The sequence below is a fragment of the Asterias rubens genome, chromosome 10, assembly GCF_902459465.1.
Source record: "Asterias rubens chromosome 10, eAstRub1.3, whole genome shotgun sequence".
Lineage (NCBI taxonomy): Eukaryota > Metazoa > Echinodermata > Asteroidea > Forcipulatida > Asteriidae > Asterias > Asterias rubens.
The window spans coordinates 10,308,410-10,321,729 of record NC_047071.1 but is presented as its reverse complement, the minus strand read 5'-3'; the positions used below and the strand labels follow the sequence as shown (position 1 = coordinate 10,321,729).

At 39.1% G+C, this 13,320-nt stretch overlaps 2 protein-coding genes across 5 annotated transcripts in view; both read right to left on the bottom strand.

The window, feature by feature from the left end:
• The window catches only part of LOC117296164 (tetratricopeptide repeat protein 37-like), a 49,104-nt gene extending 41,277 nt beyond the window's left edge, over positions 1–7,827 (bottom strand). The window contains exons 1-5 of one of the 2 annotated variants that reach the window (XM_033779049.1): positions 7,344–7,827; positions 5,411–5,578; positions 4,225–4,368; positions 1,312–1,479; positions 496–627 (exon numbers count right to left, since the gene is read on the bottom strand). In XM_033779049.1, coding sequence (XP_033634940.1) covers positions 496–627; positions 1,312–1,479; positions 4,225–4,368; positions 5,411–5,509 — 543 coding nt within the window. In that variant the 5' untranslated portion in view covers positions 5,510–5,578; positions 7,344–7,827. The remainder of the gene's footprint in view (positions 1–495; positions 628–1,311; positions 1,480–4,224; positions 4,369–5,410; positions 5,579–7,343) is intronic. The other variant, XM_033779048.1, reaches the window with a different exon arrangement.
• A 3,454-nt stretch (positions 7,828–11,281) lies between these two features.
• Positions 11,282–13,320, bottom strand: part of LOC117295722 (28S ribosomal protein S11, mitochondrial-like) — a 47,967-nt gene continuing 45,928 nt past the window's right edge. For all 3 annotated transcript variants that reach the window (XM_033778440.1, XM_033778441.1, XM_033778439.1), the window contains exon 7: positions 11,282–11,984. In XM_033778440.1, coding sequence (XP_033634331.1) covers positions 11,877–11,984 — 108 coding nt within the window. In that variant the 3' untranslated portion in view covers positions 11,282–11,876. The remainder of the gene's footprint in view (positions 11,985–13,320) is intronic.

Below are 13,320 nucleotides of genomic sequence, written 5' to 3'. Positions count from 1 at the left end.
TACCACGCGTGCACGGAGTTCATGCTGCCAGCTGATGACGGTCGATGATGACGATTGACTGTTAAAACGAAGTCTGCGTGTCTCGCTTGCGTTGTGTAATTTGCACGTGCGTTGTATATGTATTGTGTGGTTTGTGCATTGTTTTGTGTGGTCGCAATGTGGTCAACGTTTTCGAGGCAACTTCGAGTGATTGTTTTATGGTTGCGTCGTTGAAATTTTGATTCAAAAAGAAGAAGGAAATCTGGTAAAACCAAATCTAATTTTACTCACTGCTGTTCTTAAACAAAATAATAAAAGAAGTTAAGTAATTTTCACTGAAATTATTAGACAGCACGGCTTCACCCAAGCCGTGCATCAAATTTTTGTCTGTGTTTTCAGCACAACTGGCCATGCTAACACGGCGTGCACGGCTCGCTAGCTAGGTTTACAGAAAGTGTCCAATTACTTTAAATGACTTTGAAATTTATGCGAACTATGAACTAGACTACAACTTACCAGGAAGACGTCATCCTTTGATAACACCTTGACTCCAGCCAAGAGTTCAGTAATCTGTATCCAGGATCTCAAACAAGCTGCTGGGTCCGATGTTTCTCCTGACTTTATGATGGCCTTCAGCACTTGAATTGCCTGGAAAATTAGTGTGATTTAACCCACTTTTAATTCCATTATAACATGGCCACAATGTAAAGTGTAAATGCAGTTTATTTTCCTTAATTGTTGAATGGAAGTTGTGGCTTCCTGTTAACTGTTTTAACCATGTGGCGTGGTTGGCGCAGTGCCTAAAGTGCTCGCCTCTCACCAATAAGGCAATGGTTTGATTCCCAGCTAAGGACGTTTATGGGAGTAGAGGCGTGCTTTGATTCTCACCTATGTCAAATTCACCTATGGTAAATTTTAAATGGGTTGAACAAAGAAAATTTACTAGAGTGCGACTCGAACCAACGACCTCCAGATTAACATGCCGACGCTCCACCAAATTAGGGAGACCGCCAACATAGGACTAGATAGCTCAGTTGGTAGAGCGCCGGCACGTTAATCCAGAGGTGGTTGGTTCCATTCCCACTCTAGTCAATTTTCTTTGTTCAACCCCAAATCTTTTTATCTCTGGGGGTAATCCGTGTTCAAATATGGGTTTATGTGGCTGACTGCATGCAACTTGGAGATGGATTTTAACATTGTTTTACAATTAAACCGGGTAACCGGGTAAACCGGTAAACGTTCCAGCCCTATCATGTGCACGTTGTATTTGCTGTGGTACACGTTTGAGTTTATTTACGTGAAACAGAGAGAGAGAGGTACCCCTTGGCTTACCTCTTGAGTCTTGCCAAGTTGACAGTGGAGTTTGGCAAGTTTCTCCGATACATCAAGCCATTTCTTGTTGTCTTTTGTAACCAGCAGCTCTCCCAGGTGACTGTAAACATCAACCAGTTCTGTCTTAAGGTCGGGGTTCTCACTTTTCTCACAGAAGCCTGCAAGGCCCTGAAGGAATGTAAAAATAATAATAACAATAATATTGAAGTCTTGTTTAGCACACGTATCTACCAAACAAGGTACTCAAGGCGCTGAGTAAATACAAACTTTCAGAAAGATAGGTTATTGAAGTGATACATTTTATGAGAACCAATTATGGGCATTTCCACGGTAACTCGTGCTACAGTTTATGGTGTCCTTTTTCATAATCCAGGCTCCAGTTATTAAACAATATTTGATTTGAATCTTAATGTTTTGTATTTTGAAAGCCAACATCCAAGGCTAGATCCTCATAGTAATTTGACGAGAAAAAAATTAATTGTTGTATGCATGAGACAGCTCTGAATATCGGTAACTCGTACTACGAGCAGAGGACATGCTAAAAAATTACCCATTTTTATTTTGATCGTGTCCTAAAACAAAAACCAATCAAGTCTAATTGATTATATGATGAGTAACTACATGTACTATGCCAAAGTTTATTATGGTATACCTTAGAAAGATGTGCTCTTCTTAATTTCACATTGACATGCAAAAAACATCGTAACTCATGCTACGGTAACTCGTGCTACAGTTTGTCCGGCCATTAACGAAGTACTATTGTTTCACAAAATGTAAAAGTTTGTTAAACAGAATTCCTCAGCAACTTGTAAAATGATCAAAAAAAATCTTTTTTAAGTAAAAATAAACAATTTATAACACAAAAACAGTGTATTTGTGAATATCGGTAACTCGTGCTAAGAGCAGAGGACATGCTAAAAAAATTACCCATTTTTTATTTTGATCGTGTCCAAAAACAAAAACCAATCAAGTCTTATTGATTATATGATGAGTAACTACTATGCCAAAGTTTATTATGGTATACCTTAGAAAGTATGTGCTCTTCTTAATTTCACATTGACATGCAAAAACATGGTAACTCGTGCTACGGTAACTCATGCTACAGTTTGTCCGGCCATTAACAACTTACTATTATTTCAAAAAATGTCCAAGTTTCTTAAATAGCATTCCTCAGCAACTTGTAAAATAATTTTGCCCAATTTGCACAACTTCACCGGGAAAGTGGTCTCCTTTTATAAAGCTTCATATTCAACCACAATATTTACAAACCATCGACCATCACAAATCTCAGTGTTTAGGTCTTTAGTAGTTTGCCTGCCACTGCCTACCATAGACCCCAGGCTTTACTATTGCATTTATGCATATCATTATATGCAGAAGAGAGCTCTCAGTTGTTGCCAAGTAATACTTGGTAAAACTAACTGAATCCTCCTGCTGGTTTAGGGGAGAGTGAATTGCGGTAACTCGTGCTACATCGGTAACTCGTGCTACCGGTAACTCGTGCAACAGTTTTTAACGGATCATTATAATGTAGTAGATAATGCTTGACAGTTCAATTTCTTATAAATACTTGAGGCACCAATGGTAGAAGATAGATATTCATTGGCATCAATTAAAGTGTCACCATTTTGTAGTAAAGTTAAAAAATGTGTGTTTCGGTAACTCGTGCTACACTATATCTAAAGTATCTGAAGGTAAGCGATGAAAGGAAAAGTGGAGGGTGATGTTTAAACATGGATGAATATTTCTTGTACACCATATTTCATGGATATAAAATGTAATGACTTTTATTGAAAACTGCTTATGCTGAAAACATTGGACCCATTTGAAGTTTTTTAAGTTTTCCCACGGAAAAATACACTTTCCGAACAAATGATATTTTAATAATCAAACTGTGAAGCAAATCCTAAAAAAAGTTTTGAAGTTGATCCTGGCATGTGTTTGGAATAATAAGAAAGTGTAAAGAAACATGTAGGCACAATTTGATTTTTTTTGTGTCATGTCCACTTTGGCTTGGAAATGCCCTTATGTACATGTGTAGCACCTTAAACAATAACAATAATAGTGGCTTCTTATATAGTGCTCATAGCCCTCACTCAGTGACACTCATGGCGCTTCAACATTAAGTATTTTCCTGCATTAAGATATGTGGGACTACATGCATGTTTGAATTATAAGAACTACTCCTTTTACATAGCACCATGTAATGGTTTACAAGGTGCACAACACACGGGACCAACGGCTTTAATTCCATCCGAAGGTCGAAGCATCATGGTTAAGTGTCTTGCTTAATAAGGATACTGGAGTCACGATTGGGACTCGAACCCACCTTCTGCAGATCAGAAATATCACAGCTCGAGTCCGGTGCTGTTAACCGCTAGGCCATGACACGCCACAAAAGGGTGTTTGAAGTCTTGTAAGTAGGAGTGTTGGGAGTATAATCAGGCGAGGTTTGCGGTACAACCAAGTGAAACTCTCTTGTACATTTAGTAATGATTGACAACTGAACGTTTCAATCAGTATGCTCCGATCGTCTTCATACTGATCGAAACATTGAGTTGTCAACAACCGATTCTTTTCAGAACCAATCCTACTCAAAAGATTTACACATGGTGCTACCGCAAATCTCACCTGAAGGAACAGGGTGTTATGCTGGTTCTGACCTGCCAAATAACTGCACTGCAGCATGAACTAAGGCCCTGTCACACCGACCTCGATAAAGAGAATGCTAACAATGCACACCCTCGATTGGTTGAATAAGCGTGGGCATATTCTGCGTGTAAGCAATTCAACCAATAGAATCCGTTCTCTTTGCGCCGTAATCTTTATCGTTTTCGTTATCGCTGCAGTGTGACTCGGCCTTTAGGCCCTTGTGCTGTTAGGGTTAAATTCCCTTTGCATCAATTTAGTTACCTGCCAAGCTAGGAGTTGTTGCGAGTCCAACTTGATAGCCTTCCTGTAAGCAGCCAGTGCCTTGTCTGGCTGGTCCGACTCAGCTGCAGCCACACCAACAAACACAAGAGCATTGTAGTTATTCTTGTCCAACTTAAGCACTGACTGTAAGCAAAAAGGCACATGAGTTTGTGAGTTTTTAAATCTTGAGTAAAATTCATCATTCGGTATTAAGCTTTTGGGTAAAATACCCCCTACAACTACATGTAACCCTTACAAATTACATCACAACCAGGGCCCAATTTCATAGAGCTTCTAAAGTACAAAAAGTAGCTAAGCACGATATTGTTGTGCTTATCAGCCAAAATACCATGTCACATGTACCATTTGAGACTTGTATCAAGCTCATGTCTGCTTAGCAAATACTTTCTAAGCAACATTTTCTGCTTAAAGGCACTGGACACCTTTGGTAATTGTCAAAGACCTGTCCACTCACTTTGAGTATCTCAATATATGCATAAAATAACAAACCTGTGAAAATATGAGTGGTTGTTGAAGAGAGAATAACGGAAGAAAAAAACACCCTTGTCCCACAAGTTGTGTGTTTTCAGATGCACTTGAATTTGAGACCTCAGCTGAGGTACAAAACACTACATGTAGGGTGGGGGTTTCTTTGAGACAGAGAGGAGAGGGGGAAAATGCATGTGGGTTGTCTTTTTTTTTAGTCCATACCTACATGTAGCTGGGTGGGTTTTCAAAAACTGAAATTTCTTCTTCATTGTATTTTTGTGACGTTTCCATTACATGAGCACATGTAGGATGCTTTGCCGAATATAATTCAGATTCAGAAACCGAATCAGATTTCTTTCTTTTTCCAAGTTAAAAAATAAAAATATATGGGTGGGGGAAGGGGATGTTTCTAAAATCTTACATTACTCCCCTCCCCTTTCCCCCCAAATGCAGCCTCAAAATCTGATACTATAATATCATTTGGGAAACAAATCTGTGGCCTCTCTCAAAGCAATCCCCTTGTTGCAACCCCCTTGCTGCAGCTACAGCTGCCCTTTTCACTCATTTGTACCACAAGGATCTCGTTTGACTAAATGAGATACATAATTTCATAACAAATGAAAAAGTGGTGGTAGTATACGCAAATTTTTCGAGGCCTCTCCCACCTGCATCCCTCCCCCACTCTACTTTCAATTACCTCGCAGTGTTCCAGGGCTTCTTTGTAGTCTTTAGCTTTGATCGCATCTCTGGCATTCCTCAAGGTCTGCTTGACTTCCTTGCTGCTCCCACTTGCCATCCTGATGCTTTTAGACTCCAGGCGATCTCTTTAAGGAACCTTTTAACTGTCTCAAGAGCTGGCAGAAACCTTGTGAGTTAAGAAGTTTTGATTTATTGTTTACCCTTTGCTTTTGTCTGTGTGCTTTCCGACTCTCTTTCTCTATACTCATGTACATGCACCACTTTACTGCATAAATGTTATACTTGATGTATGTTTGTTGTGTTAGCCTTCATGTGTTTTACAAGTATACCACGAGTTGAAAGAAAAGTTTTACATTCTTTCGCGTCATTGAATGGAATATTCAGTCTTTTAGGGAATAAAAAAATCATCTCCATTGCACGAATGCAAACTATTTATTATGTTTTATATTTATACCAAGAAGGTCTTATGTCATTTGGAGGAAAAAAGCCACCGAATCCTAACCCTCAATTTTTGCCCATGATAATTTGCGGTCCTACTTCTTGCCGTCAACGCGCCGACTTGCCGTCAACTCGCCGTCAACTCATTTTCGTGCCGTCAACTCATTAAATTTACATGAAAAATCTATAAAAGGGGCACGGAAGTGTTAAGTCTGGGCTAAACTACATATTTCTCATGGTTTTCGGTAAAAATTCATTCACAAAAACGACTTTGTGCTGATAAAAAAAAAAGTACCAATCATTGACATCTTGGGCCACGACTAATCAATGTGAAAAAGCAAGATGGTGGCCAACGGTTTTGCTGCTTCGAGATAATTTTTTCACGAGAAAAAAACTCAATTTTTATTCCAAAATATGACCTTAAACTAACGCCAATGCTCTTTGAGCTGATACTTTACAGTTCTATGCTTCTTTTGTGGATTTTAAATGTATATTGGAGGAGTTGACGGCGAGTTGACGGCGCAAGTGAGTTGACGGCGAGTTGACGGCAAGTAGTAGGACCCATAATTTGGGATGATGTTCGTTCTGTTCTATCGTCTCCCCCTCGTGGAGACGATAGCGGAACAAACCTCTCATAAGTAAATCTTAGGAGACGATTTGCTCGAACTCATAGAAGTACAAGAAGGTTCAATTTGCTCGTACATGTGATCGTTCTTGTTGATCCACACTTCGTAGATATTGCTTAACTCATGGATGGTTAAGCCCACATCACCTGGGCCCAATTTCATTGCTCTGCTTACCGCAGATTTCTGCGCTTACGATCAAGAATCCCCACTTCAAGCAAGTGCCAAATTTCTACGCTAGCCTCAAGCGTAGAATGCCTAGTAACGTGGCGTGCGCACGCGCAGAAGCCAAAATTTGCTGCTAACCTGTGATATGCTTGCCGTAAGCTCAGAATTCCTTGCTTCCGTAAGCGTCAATTCTGTACTTACGGGTGACAGTAAGTAGAGCAATGTAACCCCTGCCTCACTCATCCAGATCATAAATCTGGATCCACCCTCAGATGGTTATCATAACTACTGCCAAACATGCCAATTCATTACGAAATAAAATAAAATAGATTATTAATCATTATATCATTTGGAACCTATCATTTTTACCTAACTAAACCAAATGAAATAATCCTTTATGTAAAAATAAGTTCAGTGGCAGGATACAGAAAGTTTTTCAAATTGTTTATTTGTTTACCTGCAAAGCAAATAATTATGAACGACCCCCCGTATGACGCCACCACTTTTTCATTCGATATGAAATAATATAGTATCTTATTTACCTCAATGATATATCCCTTTTTGTAAAAATGAGTGAACAAGTGGTGGCGCCGTACGGAAAGTTATCCGAATATAAAATTGAAAACTTAGTTTCCGTGTGGCTTGGGCGCCACCACCTTTTCACCCCATTCGATATGAAATATATGATTGATAGTAGCCTACCTAATTCCCCACGTTTATTTGATTACCTGCAAGCAAATGGGAGAAATGTACATCCCCGATCAAAAGTCTGGCTATCAACTTCGAACTTCACTGGAAATACACTGCTGCTGTCACTAGTGTCAGTGTCAACTTCACAGAGCAATGGACACGTGAATAATGGCTGTGTTCTATTTTGTGATGGCGCCCTCTCTAGGTGAAGCTAAGCCAACGTAATTATGAAGTGAACAAGTTCTACATCGATATTTTATTTGTTTTCTTTGTGCAAAATAATATATTACACAGATATCAACAACTCTGAGATAATAGTTTACTTAAGAAACTTTTCAGTGTTTTGTGTAAGTAAATGGGGGAGCTGAACGTAAGAGAAATAATCATGATCCATAGCACATTGGATGCATGGCAAAATAATGGCAAACCAACCAAGTGATGAACAATGGAGGTAGAATTCTACCTCGCATGAACACAACTACTTCCAGGCTTTCACTCTCGGGGCCGCTAACAACTGTGTACAAACTTATCATGTATAGCGCCCTCTTTTGAATCCTCCTCCTCCAACAGCCAATGTTAAATTTCCTTAATTTTTGGTTTTTATGGGGAACCGAACCTCCCGGCGGACAAAATTCCCTAGGACACCCCTAAAACTGCCCTTGACCACCAAAGTTGTCATCTTTGGGTTACACCAGCCAACTCCTGTCTATCCCTCCCCCGAGTCCCCGTCTCCTGCTACCCCTCCGCGGCTCCTACTACCCCTCCCTAAACCTACCACCCCCTAAACCTACCACCCCCTAAACCTACCACCTCTCTTTAGAATAGTGATTAATTTTGCTCTAACCTGTTAGTTCTGTTCTTCTTTCCTTTGTGTTCCATCTGATAAGGGCTACATTGTATATAGCTGATTAGCCCACCTTGTTGAGCTGTTAATGGCTCCGCTTTTAACATCGGTCTCATCACTGTCACCATTAAAGTGATGAGACCGATGTTAAAAGCGGAGCCATTACAGCTCAACAAGGTGGGCTAATAGCTGATCTGTTGTACTACTTCAGTTGTATGCAGTGTAACCACAGTTGCTATGGCGGGGAGGGGTAGGTTTTTTTGGGGGAAATTAGAAACTTTTTTGGGGGGAGGGATCGAGGGTGGCGGTTTTAACCTTGGATGAGGATGGATGTGGCAAGATTTGGTTTCTCCGAGGGCCAAAATATCAATTGGAGGGAAAAGGGAGAGGGCCAATTAATACAATGTCTGTGTTGTTATTCTAGACTTTCAGAAGGTGTTGGATCAAAGTGACAGGCATATTATAAACAATTGAAAAAAAACCCAAATAAAACAAGTCCTTTTTCGGAACCAATTAAAAATAAATGGCAACCACAACTGTTTAGTGTTTAATAGCCTATTGATGCCATTATGGTGTGTTTTGTAAACATCTAGAAAATGGCAACCAATGTACTTTTCCCAATATGGAAATCTTTACCCCAGATTTGTTTTCAACATCTGACAGTATTCTAAAGGCGGTTGAATCTTCCTGGTGATCCGATGAAGTGGTTGAGATGTGAACCCCAGTCTCCAGTCAATCTCCTCTGAAGTCTTTGGCTAGCCCAAGAATGTGCCACTAACTCTTTATGCTCAGATTACTTTCAGCATGGTTAAGTGGTGACTGCAGGACTTGCAATCACAAGGTTGTGGGTTTGAATCCTTCCAAGCTAATTGCTGATTTCACAATGCCTAGAACAAGCATTGTCATCTAGCTACTGAATCACAATTTTGTTTTAATTGTGCAAATTTGTATGCAAGAGATTGGCTGTTTTGTCAGCTTGGTGTTTTGCATCCAGTTGTGGGAGTTTGCCGAGTTCCCTAGCTTAGAAGATCATTTACAAAATAAACTATTTACTGACAGGCAACTTTATAGGGGACCACTTTGCATCCATCATGTTGTAATTTTTTCAATGATTGAAAAATTAGGTCTAAGCCCCGAAACCAACCCCCAAAAGTTCCGCACATAAATGAACATTGTACTGAAAATAATTTGACTAGCGTTAATTGTAAACAACATATACAAAATAAATAAAAATGGGTTGAACAAAATTATTTAGGGCTGGACTTGAGCCTGCAACCTTCGGATCGAACACGCGCCGGAGGTCGCAAGTTCAAGTAGTACCTCTCTAATCAATTTGTTCAAGCTATAATTATATAAATTTTACCCATTCATCTTCCCTCTCTGGTTGTTAAAAAACCGCCCCCCACATTTCCATAAAGAATCTGGTAATTTTGTTCATAATTTGTTTTCAACTCAAACTGTTTTTCGTAAAATCCTTAGCCTGCTTGTCTATACAAAATATGTTAAAATACTTTGGGTTGGTTTCAGGTACTTCAAAAAAACTGATATCATTGGAAAAACTGCGACATGTATTGTGTAGGTAAGTGTACAATTTATTTTGTTTTCGTGCCACTGGAAGTTGAAGATTGATCACCTGACAGAGATTTTGGTACTATTTTGTCAGAGTTAAGCACCAAAGGCCCGTTCAGACTTCCTTAGCGTATAAGCGTAATATGGCTGTTTTCGCTGCGAATGTTTCACAGCAGTTCTGCACATTCAACCGATGCGAACTATTTGTTGCGATTTTGCGAACTATGTGTTGCGAATTTGTGATGTCAGAATACATAAACATTCGCAGGAAGTATGAACCGGCTTTATGCTTCACACAACAAGCAATGTAGACAACAACTTCCTTTGGCTCTGGCCATTGCCTTGGTGCCCCTAGAATGGTTCCAGTAGAAATTTAAGTTTCCCTATTGAGCCCTTGCATGCGCGTCACACGCAGCGAACTTGCAAACGCCACGTCGCCTAAAATGCGCACTTCACTGAATAACACATGTTGACATCGACCACCAAAATGGCGCATCCAAGATATTCTGATGATGGCGTCAGGTGAATTGGGTCAACAGAGGTTCCCTTAATCAATGGGAGACTTTGGAGCGCTAGGTGGCAGCAGACTTACACAGTACCAGGTAGATTTCCATTGTTTAAGAAGTTCTGAGCATATGCGCACATAACTTAAACAATTGATTTACCTGGTATGAATTATTAGGCCAACTAATAAACTGCAAGTCTGTGGCGAGCACCAGGGCCAAATTACATAGAGCTGCTTAAGCACAACAATTGGCTAAGCACAACAAAATTATACTTACCAGAATAAATTAACCAGCCATACTACCATGTCACATGAACAACTTGTGACTGGTATCCTGCTCATTTCTGCTTAAAAGACAAGTTGTGAGCAATATTGTCTGCTTAAGCAACTCTATGAAATTGGGTCCTAATGTTGTGTTTTTTCCTGGTGCCTTGAAGCAGTACCAGCCGAATCGTGTTGTATTGACTTAGATACCAAACTTCCTGTGGTTGTGTGTGAGGGTTTTATCATCTGCCTTACACTACGACCACAGAAAGACTGGTGCCAAGACTAACTTCAGCAGTCCGATGGCCTTCATCCGTCAATGTCTTTGTCCACTGAGAAGCTTTGGAGTCGGACATCTTCATACTGGTTAGGGTCCAAGCTCACAAGTTCATGCATGAAGGCACAGCAGGGGGTAACCCCAGGAGCTAAAAGCTAAAAATAACAATAAATTTGACAAACCCACCCAACCACCCCCCCCCCCCCCCCAAAAAAAAAAAAAATCAATGAAAAAACAAATTGAGGATTGAGGGAATGGAGTTATTGAGGAGAAATAAGATTCCCTGAGCTTGTAGAAGAGAAAAAAACACAAAAACCTACAATCCAGATTCCAATTTTCAAATTCACCAGTTCATCATTTTCAATCAAGTTCAAAACGAAACAAGCTTAAGTCATCTTGAGAACGGACACTCATTAAACTTGAGGAGGTTCATACATCTACAAACTGAGACGACAGTACAAAACAAAAGAAAAACACGTCAAGACTCAGAATTAGAAATGATTCTTTTTATTCCGATATTCTTTTGTTTATTTACAGATGAGTACAAACCAATGCACACTTGTTCTCTTTCACACATGATTGCTAGTTGACAACAGAATGCCTGTTCTATCATTGAGAAAAGATTTTATGTTTTAGCAAAAGATCTGTGGTCTAATGGTAAGACATCTGCTCAAGAATGGCAAGGGGTCAAGTAGTTTGACTATTGAATTGTGTCTGCAGGACACCGGGCAAAGTACAGAGAGTATCCAGTGCTTATCACACATCAGTGTAGGGGTAAAAACTAAAAGAATATTTTTGTTATCCCAGATGGAAGTGCATGTATGACACCTGGTCAACGTTCACAGTGTTCAGCGTTTTTACAGATAGTGGTTGACATAAAATTATGATCAAACTAAAGCTTTACAATGTTGTTTCATCTTTATCTTTGTCTAGTGCAATATTAAATTTCAAATTAGAAATTTGCGCGAGGAACTTTTAAACAATGCAATTCACAACCCGAAACACAAGAAGTCGTGTGTTTCATTCACTGGAGTAAAAAAAAAAAAAAAAAAACTATGGTGGTTAGAGTGCCTACAAATTGTACGTTTATAATCTTCTAGCTTTGCGTGGCCGGCAGCCATTGTGCGGTGTTGGTGTAACATCGGTGATAGAGACGATATCGAGACCACCCATCTGAAGACCCTTGATGGATGCCTGAAGAAGAGACAAAGGTAGAGAAAAAGAAAAATGATGAATGCTGAGCATCATTTTCAAAGAGTTGTTTTAATATTGAAAAGATTGTGTAATTACCAATATGGGCCATTGCCTTTAACAGGACATTTTGAAACCTTCCGTTATCTAACTCCAATAGATGTGGATACATACAATAAAACTAAGCCACGAAAATCTCATTTCAAACGGTGGTAGAGTTTTCAAGATGTCGCCTACAACGTATAATCCAGAGCGGTTACACAAATGTATGTCCACGCAGGAAGAATAATTTGTGAAAGGAATACACTATCTGAGACACATATCTGACAGAAACACTTCTCAGATTCAATTTTTTTGTGATAAAAACTGATATTTATATATTTTTTCATACCCACATTACACGTACTATGAAGTGAAATGTTTCTCAAAATGATCTACTGTATAGCCTACTGTCAAAAGCTCTTGTACTTCTAACCACATGAGCCAAGTAAGTTTTTATTGCCACTCATTTTAAGAGTAATTACTAAAAGTATACGTTCCCTTTAAACAACATAGTAACCAAATTTCTCTAACCCAGAAAGTTATGTACAATAAAGTTCCCTTACTTCAAAGAAGATTTCAATTAAAAAACAATGTGAGAAACTAAACTTGTACAAATAATCTCTTTGAAAGAAAACATAACTTAAAAAAAAAAAAAATCCTCCCATTAATAAGCGTTTTGCCAATCCAACCAGAAAATGCTACCAACAAAATGAAAACTTTCTTGAGTGAAAAGCTTCTGGAATAAACAAAAATAAAAAATAAGCAACTGGAAAAACCATCAATTCAGATGAGTTTCTGTCAGTAAATTATGACAGATGTTTTCCTGGATAAAGACTTGATACTCGAGACACATTTTATGTATTTGAAACTTTATACATGAAACCTTAAGACTACCCACTCTGGATTTTTAGTTGTAATGGAAAGATCCTTTACTGCTTCCTTGTCTACATGTTACTTATTTATTTCATTTTTTTTATTTGGGGGTGGCTGAGTGGTGTAATTTATCCGTTATTGAAAGATGTATATGCTCTTGCCGTAGAATGATGATCTTTCCATCAACATATCAGGTTATGGTCAGAGTTTCCAATCAGGTGCTGTTTACGAACAAAAAGTAGCTTAGTGCAACGAACTATGCTTACTGAAATATAGCTACCAGCCAAAATAGCATGTCACGGGTACAATCATAAGCAATCAGTGACTGGTATCCTGCTAACTTTTGCTCAGCAGAAAATTGCTTAGCAGAAAAAGATTTTGGTTGGAAGCCTTTTACTATGCATCTGAAAACGCACATATTTGC